The sequence below is a fragment of the Thunnus albacares genome, chromosome 10, assembly GCF_914725855.1.
Source record: "Thunnus albacares chromosome 10, fThuAlb1.1, whole genome shotgun sequence".
Lineage (NCBI taxonomy): Eukaryota > Metazoa > Chordata > Actinopteri > Scombriformes > Scombridae > Thunnus > Thunnus albacares.
In genome coordinates, this window is record NC_058115.1 from 7,478,143 (window position 1) to 7,498,436 (window position 20,294).

Genomic DNA, 20,294 nt, shown 5'->3' on the forward strand with positions numbered 1-20,294 from the left:
CAGCTCTGTACTTGTCTTCCATCTTCAACTTGTTTTCTGTTCGTTCCAGTTGACCTGCCTTCACCCCGACATCGCCGCACACTTCCTCTCTCCTCATTTCTCTCTTTTCATTTAGTGTCGACCTCCTCCTCTTCCTTTATATCTCTGAATCTTTACTGTCTCTCCTGCTTTTCTGCAATTATTGCTCTTTTTCTTTTCAATTTCAAGCAGTATGTAAGGACAACCGATATATAAATAAAGGAAAAATGCTTGTCTTTTTTTCTTTTTATTTCTGTCACTCAGGCTGTCTTAAAAAATGAACTATAGAATTTTCTCTATGTATCTATCCTAATCTCCTGCTCTGTTGCAGTTTCTCAAATTTATCCTCAGTCTTTTATCGCCTTGAAGGTATAGAACAATATTGCCTAAGATAAAACACTCTCCCCGTCACTCACTCTCTCTCTCACACACACAATTTCTCTCTATCAAGTGTGTCTCCTATATAAAGAAAAGTTTCATATCTTATATAAAGTCTTATATAAGTGTATTTGATGACTGTCCATGTCTAGCTTCCTAACCTATTTTGGTTTCTAACCCTGTGCTCTGTTTCCATCATTTTTCTCCCCCCCTGTAATAGAAAGCAGAGTATTTGGAGTCTGCCTGCTGTACAATGACCTGTGCACTGTATACAGTATGTATCACCACTCTCTCTTTTCCTTTACTCCTCACAGTGGATGGATGCATTGACTGGTCGGTGGATCTGAAAGAGTACCATGTTCTGGCCGGTGAGCCGGTACGGGTGAAATGTGCCTTGTTCTACAGCTACATCCGAACCAACTACACCATGGCCACCAACGCCAAGCTGCGCCTCATCTGGTACAAGAACAAAGGAGATGCAGAGGTAAGCGTACCTAGAATGAAGGTTGATCAGGAAGGAAAATGAGGATGTTAGCTGGTATGGTAGTCCAGGAAAGACAGAAGATACAGCGAAATTAATCAATCAAATTCATAAATTTAAATTTAAATTCGATCTAATTTTCCTTTTCTTGTTTGACATTGCATCCCCAATACTAAATTACTTTTAAAATAAAACTTTACTTATTAATTTTTATACTCAAATACTCAAAACCCTGCCATATTTAATAAAAGTCAATGAGCAAATAGCCGTCAGACATGTAATTCATTTCAGGGTTCATAAAAATTGTTTCAGGATGAATGTTGAATTTGAACTCACTGGTTTTCAAACCAGTAGTTCATTTGCTCTGGTCTGAATCAGTGGATGAATTGGTAAACTTGTTATGTTTTCCCCTCGGTTCAGTTTCTTTTAAAAAAAAAAAAATTAAAGCAAACCAAAATGCATCACTACAAGCCACATGAGAACGTTCACTCAGCTCATTGGTCAGGTGGGAACAAGAACGAAAACACAGAGAGAAGGTCCTGAAGAAGGTCCTCTAGCTAACCTACTTTGTTTCCCTAGATCAAGTTGGATCTTGAGTCATTCTCTAGCTGTTAGCAACTAATTTTGCTCATCCTCATTCCAGTATGCAAAGCACACTTATACGGTTGTTTTGGTCCAACCTGAGTGCGATTGCTGTGTTCAGACCTGCTAAAGTGAAACACACCAGGGGTGAAAAAGAACCAGATTGCAATTCAACCAGACTAAACAACTCAGGTTTGAAAACAGCCTTACTGACTTGGGAAGTGGGAAAAATGACTTCAGGCAGGTTGAAACAAACAGAAAACTTAACACTGATTGAGAAAGGTCTCTTCCATGAAAGTCAATACAAATGTAAAATAAAAGATGCAGTGGGATTTCTTCATCACTTACCAGTTGGCAGTGTTGCTCAGTAGCAGTGTGATCAGTGCTGCCACTAGTGACCAGAAACAATATGGATTGCACATATATAGTGCCTTTCTAGTCTTCCGACCACTCAAAGCACTTTACAATACATGTCAACATTCACACACACATTCATACACTGATGGCACAGGCTGCCATGCAAGGAGCCAATCTGCTCATCAGGCTCTAATCTAATGCACATTAACACACACACACACTCACACTGCTGGCGGACTGGAGGAGCCAGAGATCGAACTGCTGATCTTCCAATTATTGCCTTCGCATTTGAATATACTGAGCTTGTATTTGAATCAAAATTATACATGGCTGCAAAACAAGGTTACAAAGTGCTTTACGAATAAACCAGTTAAAGCACAACATAAAAGAATAAAACATAAGAGCATCATCAGGTAAAATAAGATAAGTTTACCTAGTAAAAAGATAGAAGCACATTTGTACAAGTCAGTTTTTAAAAGATTAAAAGATGTTGCCTTGATGTCCACAGGTAAGTCTAGGAGCAATGTAACCAGGCTCAAGGGCCATTAGAGCATTAAAAGATATGCGGTTGCATTTTCATAGATGGCAGGATTTTCCCAGGACCAGCATCATCCATCACAGCCAATGGGCAGGGTACCGTCTGATTGGTTGCTTTTGATCAAAATTCCATTTGCCAGGTTTCTGGCCAACTTTGCCAAACACACTTTGGGTCTGTTGTCCAAGAGAGTCACTTAAAATGAAGCTAGAGTGGTCAGGTGAAAGTTTGAGCTCATCTCTTAACTGTCTTAACTTTCTTTGGGCTTGCTTCTGTGTGTGTGTGTGTGTGTGTGTGTGTGTGTGTGTGTGTGTGTGTGTGTGTGTGTGGCTGAGTAATAGCCAATACACAGAAAGGAGAGGGACTGATAAATCACACTGTGGTCCTGTGTATTGCAAGAAACATTGCCCTCCTTCCCCAGCAATGTGGATTATACATGTGGATTGTAAAACAGCATTTTTAAATTTACAACTGACAATAATATGCATCTTCTGTATATACACTGAAACCTGAGTCCTATACAGTAAATAGCATTTTTAATGTATCTCGGATAGATTTACATTCAACTGTAGTCCTTTCTGCTGTATTATAATTCCATTACCTTTGTCAGTGCCAGAGAGGAGGGTCATTAATTCATGTCTTTATCATATCTAAATATCTATCTGTCATTATTTTAGTTTCAATAGTTTATATTCAGCTCAATAATGTTCTTTGCACTGTATCCTGTAGGAGCCAATCATCTTCTCAGGCCACAGGCTGAGTAAAGAAGACGACTCCATCTGGTTCAGATCTGCTGAAATGGAAGACAATGGATTCTACACTTGTGTACTAAGGTAACATATTTGTCTTTGTATGTGAGTGTGCCGTTACGCATACATAGGGTAGTTCTGGGTTCATTTTGACCACTAACTTGAAACTACAATAAATAACGACAAAATACATATGGGGTACAACCCATCGTTTTACAAGGAAGCACAATTTTGGGGTTTTTTTCTGCTCCAGCTGGACGAATTGCTCATATTCTTAGTGAAAATCAAATAGACCAGATACTGATCCTCTCCCCAGCTGGGAGCTAGGTCAAAGTACAGTGAACAAAACACAGACTTTATTTGGAAGTTACTCTTCCAGGCACAGCAGATTTTCTTCAATAGTAAATAAACACGGTAAAGATTTTACCAGCATGCAAACAAAAATATTTTTGGCCTGAGTCTGACCTGCAGCAGTGCTCTTGGAGTTGCCTCTATATTGTTGATTTCACCACATGGGAACAACCTTGGAATAGATTTCTGACTCGGTATGTTCTGTCTCTACCCAGATGGCCCATTTGCATTGCATGGGGGAGAAAACAGCACTGTTTTTGTTGTTTGAATAAAAAGAATGTAGAGTTTTATTTAAAACTGCTCAGTGTCCTATTTGAGAAAAAACCCTCCTGCTCTCAGTAATCAATATGTTATACAAACAAATGACATTTCAAAAATATTACTATTTTAGCATCAAAATAGAATATATCCGGTATGTAGTTGAGTCAGTCAGTTACACACTAAGAGTTTATTTTCAAAAAGCCATTTTGTCATTACTTCATTATGTTTGCTAAGGTCTGTTTAGAATATCAAACATTTCTCTTGTGTTCAGGTATTGCAGGTGTGTATATGTGTGTGCCAGTGATGTGGAATGCTGCCAGTTTAATAAATTGAATATTTACAATATGGCTGTTGGTACCACAGCAAAATTTGGCCTGAGTCCTGTGTGGTCCTTTAGGGATACTAGTGTGTGTGTGTGTGTGTGTGTGTTTGTTTGATATTATGGTGGTGGGGTACCAACCTGTGTGTACTAGTTGGCTTTGTAGACTACAACAAGGCGTACAGCTTGTTTACCTGTGAGAGGATGGTGTGTGTGTGTGTGTGCATAATGAACTGAATTAAAATATGTTCTCTTGTAAATCAGTAAAAAAAAATATTTGGCTTGTAGTCTGCCAACATAGTGAACAAGTCATCCTTCATCCCTCTTGCTTTTATAGTTTTACCCCATATCAAGGTTAATGTTATTTTAATGAATGAACTTAAAGGAAAATTCTAGTACTATTCAGCCAGGCTAATTTATGTGTTTACTTTATTTTTGGTGCGACTTAAAGACAAGTTTTTGAAATGACTGATTTAATATTTGGAAAGCTTTACTAGGCTTGCTGCTTGCCCTGATATACATTGTTTTGCCATAGTGTGTTTTCCAGAATCTCAACAACCAAGGTGAGTCAAAGTTATGAGGAAAAAATCTCATCTCTACAAAAATACAGATACTGTCCTTTAATTTTGTCCATTTTTGGAAAATAAGCTAAACTTAGACCACAGCGGAAAACACTGTTAGCCTCTACCAATGCCATTGGCAGGACTAATATTTTGCAAAATGAAGACCACATTTCCCACAAACCCTTTCACTTCCAGTTGAGGAAAATGGTTACCCAGCTGTTGTCAGAGTTGATGCCCTTGTCTGAAAGGATCATTTCTGTTAATTACAACTCAGATCTTTTGACAGAAGAAAAAAAACAAAAACATGTTGAGGTCCAGATTTTTTCTGGAACTTTCAACCACATCTCACAGCCTTCATCGGTGGATGGAGTTTCCTCAATTTTCATGGTGGTAGTGTTGCACCCACGAATCACACTGGACTCAGGATGAACATATTTTTTTAAAAAAGAGGGATGGTTTTATTCTGAAAGAATAAATGAAAACAAACAGTGATTTTGCTGGTCTTCAGTAGCTTTACTCAAGGTGTAACTGCCAACTGGAGAACGCAACACAAACCAACCGTTTATATACCCAGATTTACTCTCGTGCCTTTACTCAAATCAGTTATGCATTGAATTCAGTGGGGGGTATCTGTATGGTATCTGTAAAGATACAAAATCGATATCATATGCATAGAATAATGTCACGAGTGAGTGGGCAGATACACATAAATATCCTATATGTCACAGTAGCTCATTGAACTATCTCCACCACAACTGACTAAACCGCATCTGCTGATGAGAGCCATGAGATGTGGTTGAAAGCCCTGAAAAAAAAATAGTAGTTTTTTTTAAAAACGTGTCCAATGTCATATATATATGTGTCCAATATATCTTATATAGCCGTCTGATATGTAAGGGATAATAGGCTGCCTGAAAAGTTGTAAATTCTAATACTGCAATGGATGAAGCTGAGGCCCTCTGTGCTTCATCTCCATAAGTGTCTGATTATGCTGTCAAGTTACTAGAGGTATAAATACACACCTGCCAATAAGAATCAAACATTTACCATGGCCATGTTATAAAATAACACAGTACTGTTGCTGAAATCTGTGAACATGGCAACATTGTTTAAAAGAAGTCCTAAAGGGCAAGAAACACAAGCAGTCTGACAGTCATAAGTCTTAAACTGCCCTTTATACAACATCCATATAAACATCCATCCATCACAACTTGGACTCACTCTACTTTCTGTAGTTCTGTGGGAGCTCAGTTTTCCTGTTTAAGGGATTCAAATCTAATTTGATGTTCTTTACTTTTAGCTCCAAATAAAGTCGTTTAGATAATCTGACTAAATTACTGACTTGTTTAAAACCTGTCGAACTTCCTTGTAGCAGTGTTGCCATTTTCACAGATCTTAGCGCTTATTGTGGTGAGTACATTATCATACCTAATAGGAATGATGGCCAAAACTATAAAAATAAGATCCAAGTTGTAATAAAGCAGAATTATTCTTTAACCAAAGAGGAACATAACATATGTGATGTTTTCACTCCTTCAAATAATCTGCTTGACACTACAGTAGAAGAACAGCCTCCCTCTTGCTTTGTGCCATAAATCACCATCTCACCTCTCCACTTGATCCTGTTCATCTTCCTCCTATCTAATAGGAGGCATCTAATACCTTCACCACCTCCACCGTCTCCCGTTTCTTTCCCTCTTCACCTTTTCACCCCTTCACCTTCTCCCTCCTACTCCCACACCTAATCTGCTCTCCCTTCATCTCACCAGCTGCCTCCATCATCTACACCTCTTCCTCCTCCTGTTGCTCTTCCTCTGCATCCTGCCTCCTCTTCCATCTTCCTCCCAGTCTCTCTCTCTCCCACTCCTCCTGTTTCTCCCGGTACGCACCCGATTCCCTTTCTCCCCATCATCACCCTCCTCCTCTTCCTCCCCTCCTCTGCTCTCCGCCCACCTCCTTTTCCTGCCAGAACTTGACACCTATCCTCCTTAATAAGCTCTCTCTCCCTCTCTCTCTCTCTTTCTGTCTCTCCCTCGCTCTCTCAGCATGACAACCTAATTAGGGCTTGGTGTCTGTCATTGTCTCAGGGTCTCTTATTAACATACACACACACACACACACACACACACATACACACACACACACACACACACACACACACACACACACAGGCACAGCACCTCCTCTCCTGGTGGGGAGCTACCAAGTGGATCATATTATATTACTAGGAGGTTGTGTCTAGAATGTGTTACTATGCACAAGCAACAGGGAAAATGTACTTCAATTGTATTTATTGCCCTTGATCTTATGTATATTATGTTGTACGCCTACTACCATCGCTTTTGAAATAAAAGTCACTTTTTTCAGAATTATTTCTGAGATTTCCACCTGCACTCAGATCTGACATAAGATAAAGTCAAGTTTATGCAAGTACAATAAAAACAGTAGATTATTCTCAGTTGTAGAGGTTCATCTTCACAAGTGGAGTTTGAAACTTCATTCATCTCCATATGCTGCCAAGGTTTCACAATACGTCTTCTCTCCAAAGATGTCAGCTTTCCAGGAATTGGTGTGATGTTTCACTTCGACAACCATGCTGCTTACTCGTTTTGCAAATGACTATAAATGGTTTGCCTTGGTGCCAGTCATCCACTGAACTGCAAGAGAGACAAACTAAGAGCCTAGAGCCACACGAGTGAGCCTTCATTTAGGCACAGCTGTTCTTTGAGCTAAAAGCTCACATCAGCCTGCTAAGAAGGTCACAAAGACAAAACTAACACAGAAGTGTTTACCATGTTTAGAATCTTAGTTTAGCGTGTTAGCATGCAAACGTTTGCTAAATAAACACAAAGTAAAGCTGAGGCTGATGGGAATGTCGTGAACCAAAGTATTGGGCGAATTAAAATTTTGACCTGATGATGACGATAGATGAAACATTAATGGATCAACAAAGTTATTACAATTCATCCTTTGAGGGGCATGAATGTGTGCACGAAATGTCATGGCATTCCATCTAATATTAGTCAAGATATTTCACTAAAAGCCAAAAATGTCAACCTGCTAGTGTTGCAGGAAAAGTAGAGGAAAAGTCAGAGGATCCCCAAAGTCTTCATCCACAGGGGTCCATGAATATCTGCACAAAATTTCATGGCAATCCATTTCACCAAATGGGGCAGTTGTGTCTCAGGTAGCATGGGTCATCCACTGATCACAAGGTTGGCAGTTTGATCCTCAGCTCCTCCTGTGCACATGTTGAGGTGTCCTCGGGCAAGATACTGAACCCCATGGTGCTCCCAACACCTTGCATGGTAGCTCGCTGTCCTCGGTGTGTGCAGGTGAGTGGCTGAATGAGAGGCTTTAGATAAAGGCACTTTATGCTGTAAATACTGTCCATTTATTTATTTCAGTCTGAACCAAAGTGGCGAACCGACTGACATTGCCATCCTTAGGGACCCACTGCTAGCGTGGCTAAAAAGACAAAAAATAGAAACAATATGTTGGACAGTGTAACTACAACATCAGGATGGCAGAGGAGGCTGTTGTGTTGTAAATCTGTTCATATTCTGTCAATGTCTCTATGTTGGTCTCCATCCCCCGTTGTTCTTTTACTCACCCCGTTACTTTGTCCATCCATCCATTCATCTATAGCCCTCCGTACAGTCATCAATCCATCCATCCATTCATCTGTCCATGCCTTATGCTTGTCAGTGGTGATAGATCTGTGTGTGACGAGATGTCTATATCATCTCTAGTGAATTAACAAGCCATGACAGAGAGGGTCAAGGGGAAAATGACAAGCTTTTTTTTTTTTTTTTTTTTTTTTTTTTTTACTTTACTTTAGTCTTCTTCTATTACCTTGCACTCCACTGCAGCAGCCACTTGCTTCCCTCATTAGTTTTCATATTTAAGTGGTGTCCACAAGTTCCATTACTGTAGGTTTTGTTTCTGCCTCCATCTATGAGCAGTTGGTGTTTTACACTACACTTTACAGATCTCTACTCTTCTCTATGATTCTTTTGTGCAGTTTGATGCTTTTTACTTTGTCTCAGCCATCATTACTGGCCATGCAAACTACCCAGTTCTTATTCTGTATATTTCAAAAAACTTGTAAATGTTATGAGCATCACAGCTCCAAGAGTGTGACTTAGCAAGATCCCAGAGACACAGTTGCAGGGTGAGGTAGTGAAAAAGAGGCTTTTGAAAGACAGATGGTGAAGTAGGATGTCTTCTCTCTTTGCCAATGTGTTTAGACAATACTCGCTGGCACAGAGTGGTATAATCTTTGGATGAGTTCACACTGGAGTCATATCCAATGTGAGGCACAGAGCAAATATCATAGGAAGTACTTGTTGTCTCATCTTGTTTTTAGGGTGAAAAATCAAAGTTGAATTCTTATATATAAGAGAGAACTCCATTGGCCCGAGGCAAAATGATTGCCATTCACATTCAGCATCGATCCTTTGCATGACCTCTACAAAGAGTTGAGGCTTCTTTAATTCATGCAGTATGCCCTGGGTCTGCCTTGAGCCTTGTAGCTGCTGGCAAAAGATACTGTATGTCTTATTCTCTCTGAGGTCACCAACAAGCCCCTGAAGCACTCAGACATCCTGCCTACACTTTGTTGTAACCAAGGATATCAGTCTGAATGAAGAAAAATACAAGCTTCTTATTCAGCTGTTGCTGAACGATGGCTAAAAACATCAACTCATTTGATGCATTCAGTAGATTGCTAGTTTTGTGGTAAACATTGTAGCCCGGTTTCAGACCTGTGAGTCACTGCCCATGTTCCCAATTTGATGCTTATCAGTATTGATGGCTGTTTTCCCCGGTTGGAGAAACAGTTGACCAGTCAGGTGGGATTAAGAATGGAGGCATCATTTACCTGCATAACTAACTAGCTAGCTAGCTACACCCATGAACATAAGAGACAGAAAAATGGCCACAAAAGTGTGGAAGAAGTGGCTGAACACAAGTAAGAACTTCAATCTGCATATCTCTTCTTGCTCCTAGAAACCATGACCCCTGCTTTTGTGTCGGCGGAGAATGACGTTGGAAAGTGTTTCGAATTTTAATATGATTGTAGCATCCAGCACAAATTATTCTAATGGCATTAGGTTTTGTTTATAGAAGAATGAATTCTGGTCAAATGTGTCACATTATGTGTTGCTTTCAGCCCATTCACTTGGTATACCAATTGGTATGTTTTGCTGTCTCTTTCGATGCCTCCACCAGGGCAAATTTGGACATTTTAAATCCTACACACTTCTCTAACTGGCTTGTCATGATGTGCATTTGGGTCTTGCCCCATCTCAGTGCTTTACATTTCACAGTGCATTAATGTGCATGATCAAACTAACTCACTAGCATTTTTGTAGTAACAATCATTCCTTTTATTATTGCTATACTAGAGCTCTTATATGACAATTTCAAGATAATTCAAATTGATAGGATTTGCAATTCCTGCCCAATATGCAAAAACTTACAGAAGTATGTAGAGGAGGAAAGATGATAATAAAGCAGGTTCCATTAACAGCTTGTCTTTTTTCTCAAACATAATCATCCTATGGGAAAACATGTGATGACTCCTGGTTAAACTGTTCTGGCTTGTTTACTGTTGTAGTCAGGGGTTAAAGTGGGATTTGGCAGGTGGGGGAACCCTAAGATCAGATGTAGCGGTGCAGCGGAGAGATGACTCACCTCAAAATAACTCTTAAATTGATTTGTGCTGTGAGCTCCAGTGGACTTGTTTTCTTTGTTGACAGGCTATGTGATCAACTGACCCTCTTTTAAGTACCCATTTCTTGACATATTTTTCTGGATCCCACTGGTCCAAAGGAGGCCCAACCAAAGAAATGAACATCAGTGCTGCAACTTTGTTGATTTGTAGTTGAGTCTGTAGTGGCGTTATTATATTGTTTATTACAGAGAATCTTCTCTCACAGTCAGCGCTGCTAACAGAAACCCAGACAAGCAAAATAAACATTACTTAATTAAAAACAACTTACAAAAAATAACATTGCACTATGAAATAAACACAAGTGCATAATTACTTGACAAGCAGCATCAGGTCCATTGATCCAGATCTCCTGATGATGTCGCAGAGTTATAGTTGATCCATTCGCTGTGATCACAGAGAACCTCTCAGTTTATGGGGCCAGAACAGCAACAGTTACATTTTGGCATCGAAAATAAAATTTGGCATTGAAACCAAACCTGAACTGAAAAAGGAAACACTGGCATTGAAACACTTGTATTGAAAAAAGTTGTATTGGCACTGAAACAAGTATTGGCACTGACAAAAAGTTCCACTGAAAAATAAAACACAGACGTTAAAAAAAATTACAATCTTCTTATTTTGTCAATCTTCACATTTTTTCTTCATGTCTTTTTTCAGTGACATTTTTTTATGCTGTCAGTTTTTTTTTCAGTGTCACTGATTTTCATTTTCAGCTTTTTGTTTTTCAATTTCAACTTTCTGTCAGTGTTTTGGCATAGAGAGGAGGGCCCTTGCTGGGCGTACATTACCCAGTATGCCTTGCGGCCCGACAAAGATTGGATATCCAAGGGCGATGGCATCATGGTGGAGATTTTGAGCCAGACTGTTGTAATTTTCGCTCTAGGACTGTTAATACACAACTTTTTCCAATACAAGTATTTCAATGCCAATGTTTCCTTTTTCAGTTCAGGTTTTGTTTTCAATGCCAAAATTTATTTTATTTTTGCCAAAATTTATCAGTTTATCAGTCTGACTACATCAGAGACAATAATGCTACAGCTGTTTACTGTCAGTCAGTAGACAGTAAAATGTTCATTTGTTGTTGTTTGTTGTTGTTATTACCAATTAATATCAATGTTATCATGTGGAGAGATTATCAATAATGTTATGTGATGAATATGACGGAACTTCAGATATAAAACTGTATTGTATCATATCGTTCATCCGATTCCACAGTGGAGAAACAACTGTTTGAATGTCAGGAACAAACTTACTGAAGGCCAGCAGATGAATATAAGCTTGAACAAACAAAAGTCTTATGAGTTTCATTCACTGCAAACTAGAGGTGAAACGGTATACCAAGTTCATGGTTCGGTATGTACCTCAGTTTTGGGGTCAATTTCGGTACAGCAGGAAAGAAAAAAGAAAGGTAAAAAATAACATTTTGGTTTTTCATTTTGAAAAATGTAAATATCCAACAACGGCTCATTGGTTGTAACTATTACTGAAACAGTTTAGTTTTGCTGCAGTGGAAAAAGAAAACAACCTTTTTGTCTTGCAAGGAATCAGGACACCTGCCGACAGCTGTGTTATGATAATTTATGGTCTAACTGTATATAAAGTAGTTCAAACTAGCTCCACCTCCAGCAGCTACAACAGTAACATGCTGCTCTAACACTGATGCTTCACTATTAATAATCTAATGATGTCATATATGATAATATATCAATCAGAGGGACCTGGAGGCTCATGTCGCTCCCCCTGGTCTACAGCCCACAACCGGATCCTTCTCCATGAAAAATGAACTCGCTTGACATTATTATGAAACTGCCAATCAGATTTATTTACTTATTAATCAAAGATGCCAGGACGCTGTTCCAGATCGTTCTAGCCCACTTAAACCCCTGGTTGTAGCTGTAAAAATCAGTTTTACATCTTCTTTTAATGATTTCAGATGAGATAAAATGCTGCAGGGCATTGCTAAACCCCCCACCACCACAGTTTATCCTACATGCTACATTCCATATGGAATGTGGGGATCTGAATGTAAAAAGACATGTGATGTGACCACCAGGCACGTCAAACATAGCAAATTCACCATGTCAAAGATGAAAGGGGCCATATTATACCCCTTTTCCACAAGTCCCTAGAGTCTTATTAAAATGTATCTGACATGCTTTGGTCAAAATACCACAAGGATCAAGCACCACAGCAGCCTTCTCATCCTGTCTAAACAGCCCTGTTCAGAACAGCTGGTTTGACTGTAAATAATTTTAGATTTTGCTGTGATTTAATTGCAATAAACAGATCAAAAGGATGCCAAAATAACTACATCATGATGTCAATTTGTAAAAAGCCTGAATTCATCCTTTGTCACGTCTGTCCACACGAGGCATAAATACAGCAACAACATTATTGTTTATACATACTGTGTAGCTTTAAAATTATATAAACTCACTGGTATTTAAGATGATTATTATTGATGACAGCAGCTGAGGTGGTGTGTGACTCTGGTGTTAGCTCCGGCTACATTGAGAAGCGATATTGAAGATAAATCCACATAATCCTAAAAGTTTAAAAAACATACTCCTCCCGCTGGTAAACTGCTTGGATCAGAGCAGAATCGTGTGTTTATTCCTCCAGAAGACAAACAGCAGCAGCAGCAGCAACGCAGGACTCTGCGGCTCTGCTCCCAGTCCAGCTCTCTCCCGCAGAACTCGCCGGGGCTCAGCAGCGGCTCTGTCCCCGGTCCAGCCCCGCAATACACGTGAAATTTCCGCCCTTAGCTTAGCCTAGCTTCGCCCCATGTGACGTAAGAAGGGGCGTCAAATCTGAATGGCTTGTTGAATCACAAGAGTACAGAGCAAGCCATCCCACACCAAACTGACTGGGTGGTCTTATTTCACAGTTTGTGTGTTGTTAGGCTCATTAGAGACCCAAATACATACGCACAAGCACTGAAAAAGTTTTGTTCACTGAAATATAACCCCTTTAAGCACTAATATTTTGTTCTAACATGTTGTAATGTCATGCTAGAGCAGCTACTTCAAAACATTTGAATAGTATACACGATAAATAATGCATTTTTCGCAGAGCCAACAGATAGGCATGCCTTTAACCTATTGATTTTCAAAACACTGCAAATCCCTAGTGTCTATTGTAGTGTTTGTATGAGCTAGAAAGAAGGGGCAACCTGAAGACACTGTTATAAAACCAAAGGTGAACAAGCATTAAAGGTGGAGTGACATTCCCTCTCAGGAGACAATAACTGGAAAATAACATTGTCTGAGCCATGAGCTGCAGAGAAAGAGAGACATGCACAAGGGAGTAGGAGAAAGAAATGAAAGCATGTGGGTGGGAAAGAGAGAGAAAGAGGAGAGGGTAAAGAGAGAGTCAAGGAGAAAGTAGTTAAATTGGAGGGATGGGGAGAAAGGGTAAATAGAGAAAAACAGGGGGAAGCTGATAGAGGTTGAATTGTACAGAGAGGCAGAGGGGAGTGTAGAGAGAGAGAACGATGGGCAAAATGGAGGAATGAGTGGAAGAGAAAAGAGAAGCAAAAATCCATTTTCTCTGCAGGTATAAGGACCTCAGTAGGGGGAGAGGGCATGCTGTGACTGCCCAAGACCCTCTATACTCCCACTATGATTAGGACACCAGAGTACATACACACACATATCACTTAGTTAGAAATTGATACACACAGTGAGAGGTCTTAGTTTTCTTTTGAGGCTGCAATGCTGTGAGACTGACTTTGCACCAAACCTGTATAGTGCAACACTCGACCGTCTCTGGGTGTCAGGCAGAAAGAAAATCAAAAAGTAGATGGATAAACGCAAGCACGGAACGAACAGAAGAGCACACCGAACGAGAAATGACAGAGGACAAAGAAGGACTCTGGGGAAGAACAAAGTAATGAGTGTTAGATAGTGAACAAGGTAGGGTTAGATGAGAGATTTCATGCCTCTGGCTTTGCCTGTACTTCACTTCAACATGCCACATTAGATGGAAATGCAACATGTTCTCTGTGTTGGAAAATGACTGACTAGCTGCCTGAAACGCTGGCTGGTTTCTGGGATAGTGAGCCTGTGAATTGGTTGGCTGGCAGTTGATTGGATGAGTGTGTGGTTGTTTCATTCAGTGACATTTTGGCAGGATGATTGGCTTGGTGGGGTGGCTGGTTGGTTGGTTTGTTTTGGGCAGGGTAGCTGGCAGACTGACCAGCTGACTTGTTGGTAGAAAGACTGAAAAGGTAGCTGGTTTCCTGGATGTTTGATGGTTGACTATTTGATTGGCTGTTGTATTGGCTCGTCTTTGAGAGGTTTACAATTTGGCTGGTTTGCTGGCTATCTGTATAATGATGATATGATTTGGTTAGTGGCAATACTCGCCAGTAAAACAATGGCATTGATTATTTGTTCAAATACTCACAATGGTCTTGTCATACATTTCCTTCCTCCCTTTTACAAGAGCCAAGGAACCTTTTTAGGAATTTGGGAACCTGCCTACCTGCATTTTAACCAGGGTAATTAAGGTCTTAATTTAGTTCCTCAGCCATAGTTCCTGGTTCCCGCTCTGGGGGCAGTACTTTTCGATGATCAAGGGTTACAGTGCTTAATGTTGCTTATTGTTCAAAGACAAACCTTGCAGATACTATAACTTGTGTCCATTCACACAGGAAGCAAGCACTGGCTGCCTACTAGGACGAGGGGTGGACATTTCTTATGATGTTAAAAGCAAAGTTATACAGTCAGCTTCCTGATTACTCTAAAGAGAGTGAGATAAAACAAGCTTAATTTGCAGTTATGCTCTAAAGCAGAAATCAATAACCATAAAAGACACTTAATACATTGTTGCTGTTTTGGAGACAGGTACACTGGAGTGTTCTCCTTTGCATCCGTTACATCCACTCAAACAGCAGAATCGCGTCATAATGAATACAAAGAACAGCACAATTGATGCTTAACATTTGGCTAATGCTTCCCTCACTTATGTCTCTTCCTCGTGTCTTAGCTGATCCCAGCAGGAAAACAAGGAACAGAGAGATGTGAGTAAAAAGAGCAAGGATGGAGGAATTTAATTCACCAAAACGGGACATCCTTGCTCACTCCAGCATCATTTTGACAGCAACATCTCAACTGTCAAATGTGTAGAAATAATTAAGTAACTGTTTAAAAGGATAAAACCTGAAGCTGCTCCAATAATGAATATGAATCTATTGCAGTATTTGGCCATTATAAAATGTGACTGATTGAAATGACACAAATAGACAGTTACAATGTTTGTTATGGAAATGACGGAACAGACTCAAGGGACCAATAAGAAACAGCTATACATGTTTAGAATAAAATATAGTCTGATTGGTTTGTGAAAGAGCTTAGGCAAGTCTGACGTCCTTTAAGGCTCAGACTGGTATTATAGGAGTAGTAATGATAACCGAGACTGAGCAACTGCATAGGACTGTAAAGCTGTAGCCTAGATGAGCCAAGATTCACTTGAAACATAAGAATAAGAAGAAAGGAAGAAAAAAGACCCCTCATTGCTCATGAAGTAAAGAAACAGTAACAACAATGTTTTCACACCTTTATTCATGATCCTATACATCGTTTTTATTTTATGAATAAATATGAATAGCTATAGAGCCATGATTGGTGCTGTGACTCCTGTTTCCACAGGTAGTTTTCCTAGTTTCCCATCAGATCAGCTGACCGATCGATAAAGACATTCTGATCAAAGGTGTAGGTGTTGCATAACTTCAGCATAGGATACACCTGGGGTTTCTTGCTCCAAGCTCCTCCAGCAGCCTCCTCTCTCATCATCTCCTCAGAGACACATTTAAAGGATTGGGACATCCCCTCTGTTGGCAGACCTGTATCAATTTCAGAGTTACAGGCTGGAGGACAGAGGCACAGAACAGAAAGCACCCAATGACTCTGTTGCTGTTGTTTTCTTGTATGTGAAATTTGCATCTCAAACACTGCTGCCATTTTAAAATCTGTTATTGGCTTAATTTCTTTTTTGCTCATGTGGCTCCATAAAAAACTCTTTGGTTTGCAAGAAGGGGCTTATATTTTCCTGACGGGTTACTTGTTGTCATGGTTGTGTGAATAATAACTGTCCTCACTCATGAGCAAAAGCAGAAGTAGCGGGACATTGTAATACCTCTGCAAATCCTCTTAGAAAGGAGTTTGGGATGGATGGTTGGGCATACAAAGTGTCTGACTTTCACCCTGGAGACCAAGGTTTGCTTCCTCTTACCTCGCTTAGCAACCTGTTCATGTTGGTTTCTTTCTTTTCCAAACCATAACCAAGTAGTTTGAGTTGCCTACACTTAATCAAACATTAACTATAGAGCTACGAGATCAGAAAATGCTCATATGGGTCATTTTAGAAGGCACTGACAAACAAACCAATTTTGTCTTAGTTATGAGGAATAATTAGATGGTTATGACTAGCTGCATGGCTAATGGTTGGTTGACTAGACAAAATCATTCTCACATTGCATTGAGCAGTTGTTGATGAAATCAGATAAAAGGGTCATTTCCATTTCCCATTTTTTCTCCTGTAGACATGCACGCCTCTCCCTCCCTCTCTTTCAGATATTCCCAGGTGGTATTTCTAGTAAGCTGAACCACCTGTCTCTCTTTGCATTAGAGGATAAAGCTACTCTCTGTGGACACTCGCACACAAGAAACGCACACATAGTTGTCACAAGGGTGTTTTCTAATGCCAGCCAAATGTTTAACCTTTCTCTTCATCAGATTAACAGACTCGGAGCAGGAGATAAAGACAGTGAGTGGAGAGATGAAGAGCATGAGAGAGAGAGAGAGAGAGAGAGAGAGAGAGAGAGAGAGAGAGAGAGTGGGAGAGAAGCAGACAATGACAGTAGGAGAGTAAAAGGGAGAGCGGAATAGGAGCAGAGAAGGAGAGAGCGGTCATTTGAAGTTTCTTTGGCAGTCCTCTATGACTTGGCAGCCATTGAGTCGGTACCACTCTCTTGCCAGTGTGGGCCAACATGTGCCAGTGCATGCCAGCTTGAGCCAGTGCCTGCCGGCCCAGCCAGTCTTTTGAAATAAAAAAAAAAAAAAGAAGAAGAAGGGGAAAAAGTAGGGCTTGGTTTTGACACTTTGATCTTCAAGGGGTTTTAAGGTGCTCTGAAATTCGATCTGACTTGGGAGAGATATGGAGGAAGGCAGAAGACAGAGGAGAAAGGAGGGCAGAGGAGGAAGTGTGAATACCAGGCAACCTGTGTGTCAGAGCGATCTAGTGTTAGAAATACTGCTATGTAAAGCAAAGGTAGTTTGATCCTTACAACATTCACAGTTCATGTCTACTGTATGTGTCCTTAAAGAAGACAGGCACAGAGAGCATTTTGCCCCTTGAAGAAGCACATCAGTCATTGATTTTGGCACAATATAACAGAGCAGTATTCTTTGTCCACAGAGACCTTTTGCCACTATTTTGTATTTTTTTATTGTGCAATTTTTATATTATTATGTCTGAATGCTCAGGACATTTCTGGGCATCAACCTTTTTATGAAAGGAGTCCGAGCCTGCAACCACGGCTGTCACTGCTTGCAATTTGGGTTTGATTCACTGAAAATGGCAACCTTCGGCATGCCAAAATTGTTCAGTGTAGTGTATTCAATAGTTGTAAGGCAAAGAAAAGGCAAGACTCACTCCAAAAGCAAAGCTGAAGCCAAAGAGCCTCTGTGCTCAGCAAGCTGTTGATATAACTGTTCTTCCAATCACATTGCCAGATACAATGGCGAAATTGGACGATTTTCTGAAACCCTGGATTATGTTCAATGACTTTTTTTTTATTCTTTATATGTCCAATGCCAACATTTTGAAGTCTCACTTACTTCAGTATCTGTGCATAGCAGCTACAGCAGGCAATGGTTAAGGTTTGGGTAAGATTGTGCTTGTGGTTAATAAAAAGATAAATACTGACTGCAGGTCTGTCACAGGACTGAAACTCTGGTCTCCTGCATGAAAGTCCAATGTGTACACGCCCATTCACCATCCTGACCTCCACATCCTTACTTTCCACCTTATTGTCTGATTGTTGGAGTTGGTCGTCAATCGAGGTGCAGATTTGACTGATATGCTGGTAATCTTTAGGGATACTGGGCTGTTTTACTGCACTTTTGCTACATTATTTCGGGATACTCAGGATATCTGTGAGTGTGAAATCATTGGCAAAGGGTGTGAAATCCAGAAGTACTCTGGGTTTCCTAAGACTGGGATTGAAAAGCAGGCACAAGAAAATTTCCCATTACAAAGCCCAATATTCTGACCTAGTTTGTCAGACTGCTTGTTGACATATAGGACAAATAAAAATGCTCTTTTACCTACCTTGACATTTCACTAAGCTTTTATTTAGACTTTAATTCAGTGCCTGAGATTGATATTGTTGCATTTAATGAATTGAATTCATATGAGTGAAATGATTGATTTTGTGAAAGTGCCTTTATATGAGACACATAATGAATCAAATATTTATTAAGTGACAAAAATATTTTCAACCTCTTTTGACCTCTTTTTACTTCCATAACCTGTTGAAGTGCAGTGAAGTTACCGTACAAACACATAGACACATAAAGACACATTTCCAGTCCACATACATACACAAAAAAGTACATAAACCGGTGCAGTCCATCAGAGGAATAAATTTACAGAAAATCAAGCTTGCACAACAACTTAACTTTAAATACAGGCCTAGGGGTATAACCAAATCTAAACCTCACACAATATGTTTTTTACATCTTCACTCAATCATATCCTGCAGAAAATGCAAAGATGAATAAAAGAAGTTGTCCATTTGACATCAATAATCTCATCATACTCTGTCAAATATTTCTGTTTACCCCGAGGCAGACGGTTTTCCTCAAGTACGTCTACGCAAAGCTCATTTTTGCCCCGGGGCCCCATAGTGAGTAAAATGGGCACTGCTTGACAAAAACCTTTTTTATCAAACAGCATTTCATTTTACAGTAATATACAGCATGAAGACTGTCAATTCTTACATATTGTTTTTAGATATAGCTCTAATACTGAATGGTAGGTGACATTAGCTCTCTAAAAAACACAAATTCCAATGACCTAAAATGCAAAATTAATCTCCAAATCAATTTGTAATCCACCGTATCCTCCTTGTCAATAAATCAAGCACACCCTCCCTACAATTACCCTCCTAAGATCAGGGCAGGCTGCTAGAGGGTGCGTTGAATTATGGCGCTAATAGAGGATGTATCCTGGCCATCAGGCAGCGTGTTCATACCTGGATGGAGCTAAGGTTGTTGCTTATCAGTAATGACACGTTTTGATCTGTATTTCACAGGTTGAGGTTGCTGACCTTACACATGAAGGAATATGAGCAGTCTGGTGGAAAATACACACACAAACACACACACACACAGGCATGCATAGATCTGTGCTTTTACACAATGCATTGACATTTGACCTGAAACAGAGCATGAATTTCACCTACACACAACACACACACAATACCTGACAAGCACACATGCACATAGACACATGCAGCACCCACGGTGCACACACTGACACAACATGGAACAACACTCAGGAGGGTGACTCCTGCTTTGAACAATTTTCATGTGTCAGTGAGTTGACACAGTCTTGTGTGTGTGTGTGCTGTTGAGTAACCGTTATTATGGGAAATGGTATTTTCATGCAGTTTCAGTGTATTCTGATGCTGTTTAACTGTATTTTCTAATAGTCAAATTACTCAAAAGGACATGCTTCTGTAAAATGACTCACAGTAGCACTTCTCGAGTAGCTGTGACATAAAAATAGTAAATGCAATCCTTTAAAAACTCAGTTCATGTAGAGTATTATTAAATGAGGCATATGCATGGTGGCCATTTGGTGGAAAATATCTAAATTAAACACTGAAAAAAGCTCTGCACAAGCAAAATTTAACATAATACAGCCTGTTGTTTGCTAATACGTGCACCATATGTA

The 20,294-nt window shown here is 39.9% G+C and overlaps 1 protein-coding gene across 2 annotated transcripts in view; it reads left to right on the plus strand.

The window, feature by feature from the left end:
• The first annotated feature begins 546 nt into the window (after positions 1-546).
• il1rapl2 (interleukin 1 receptor accessory protein-like 2) overlaps positions 547-20,294 on the plus strand; it is a 160,320-nt gene continuing 140,572 nt past the window's right edge. The window contains exons 1-2 of one of the 2 annotated variants that reach the window (XM_044364054.1): positions 547-880; positions 3,081-3,184. In XM_044364054.1, coding sequence (XP_044219989.1) covers positions 650-880; positions 3,081-3,184 — 335 coding nt within the window. In that variant the 5' untranslated portion in view covers positions 547-649. The remainder of the gene's footprint in view (positions 881-3,080; positions 3,185-20,294) is intronic. The other variant, XM_044364055.1, reaches the window with a different exon arrangement.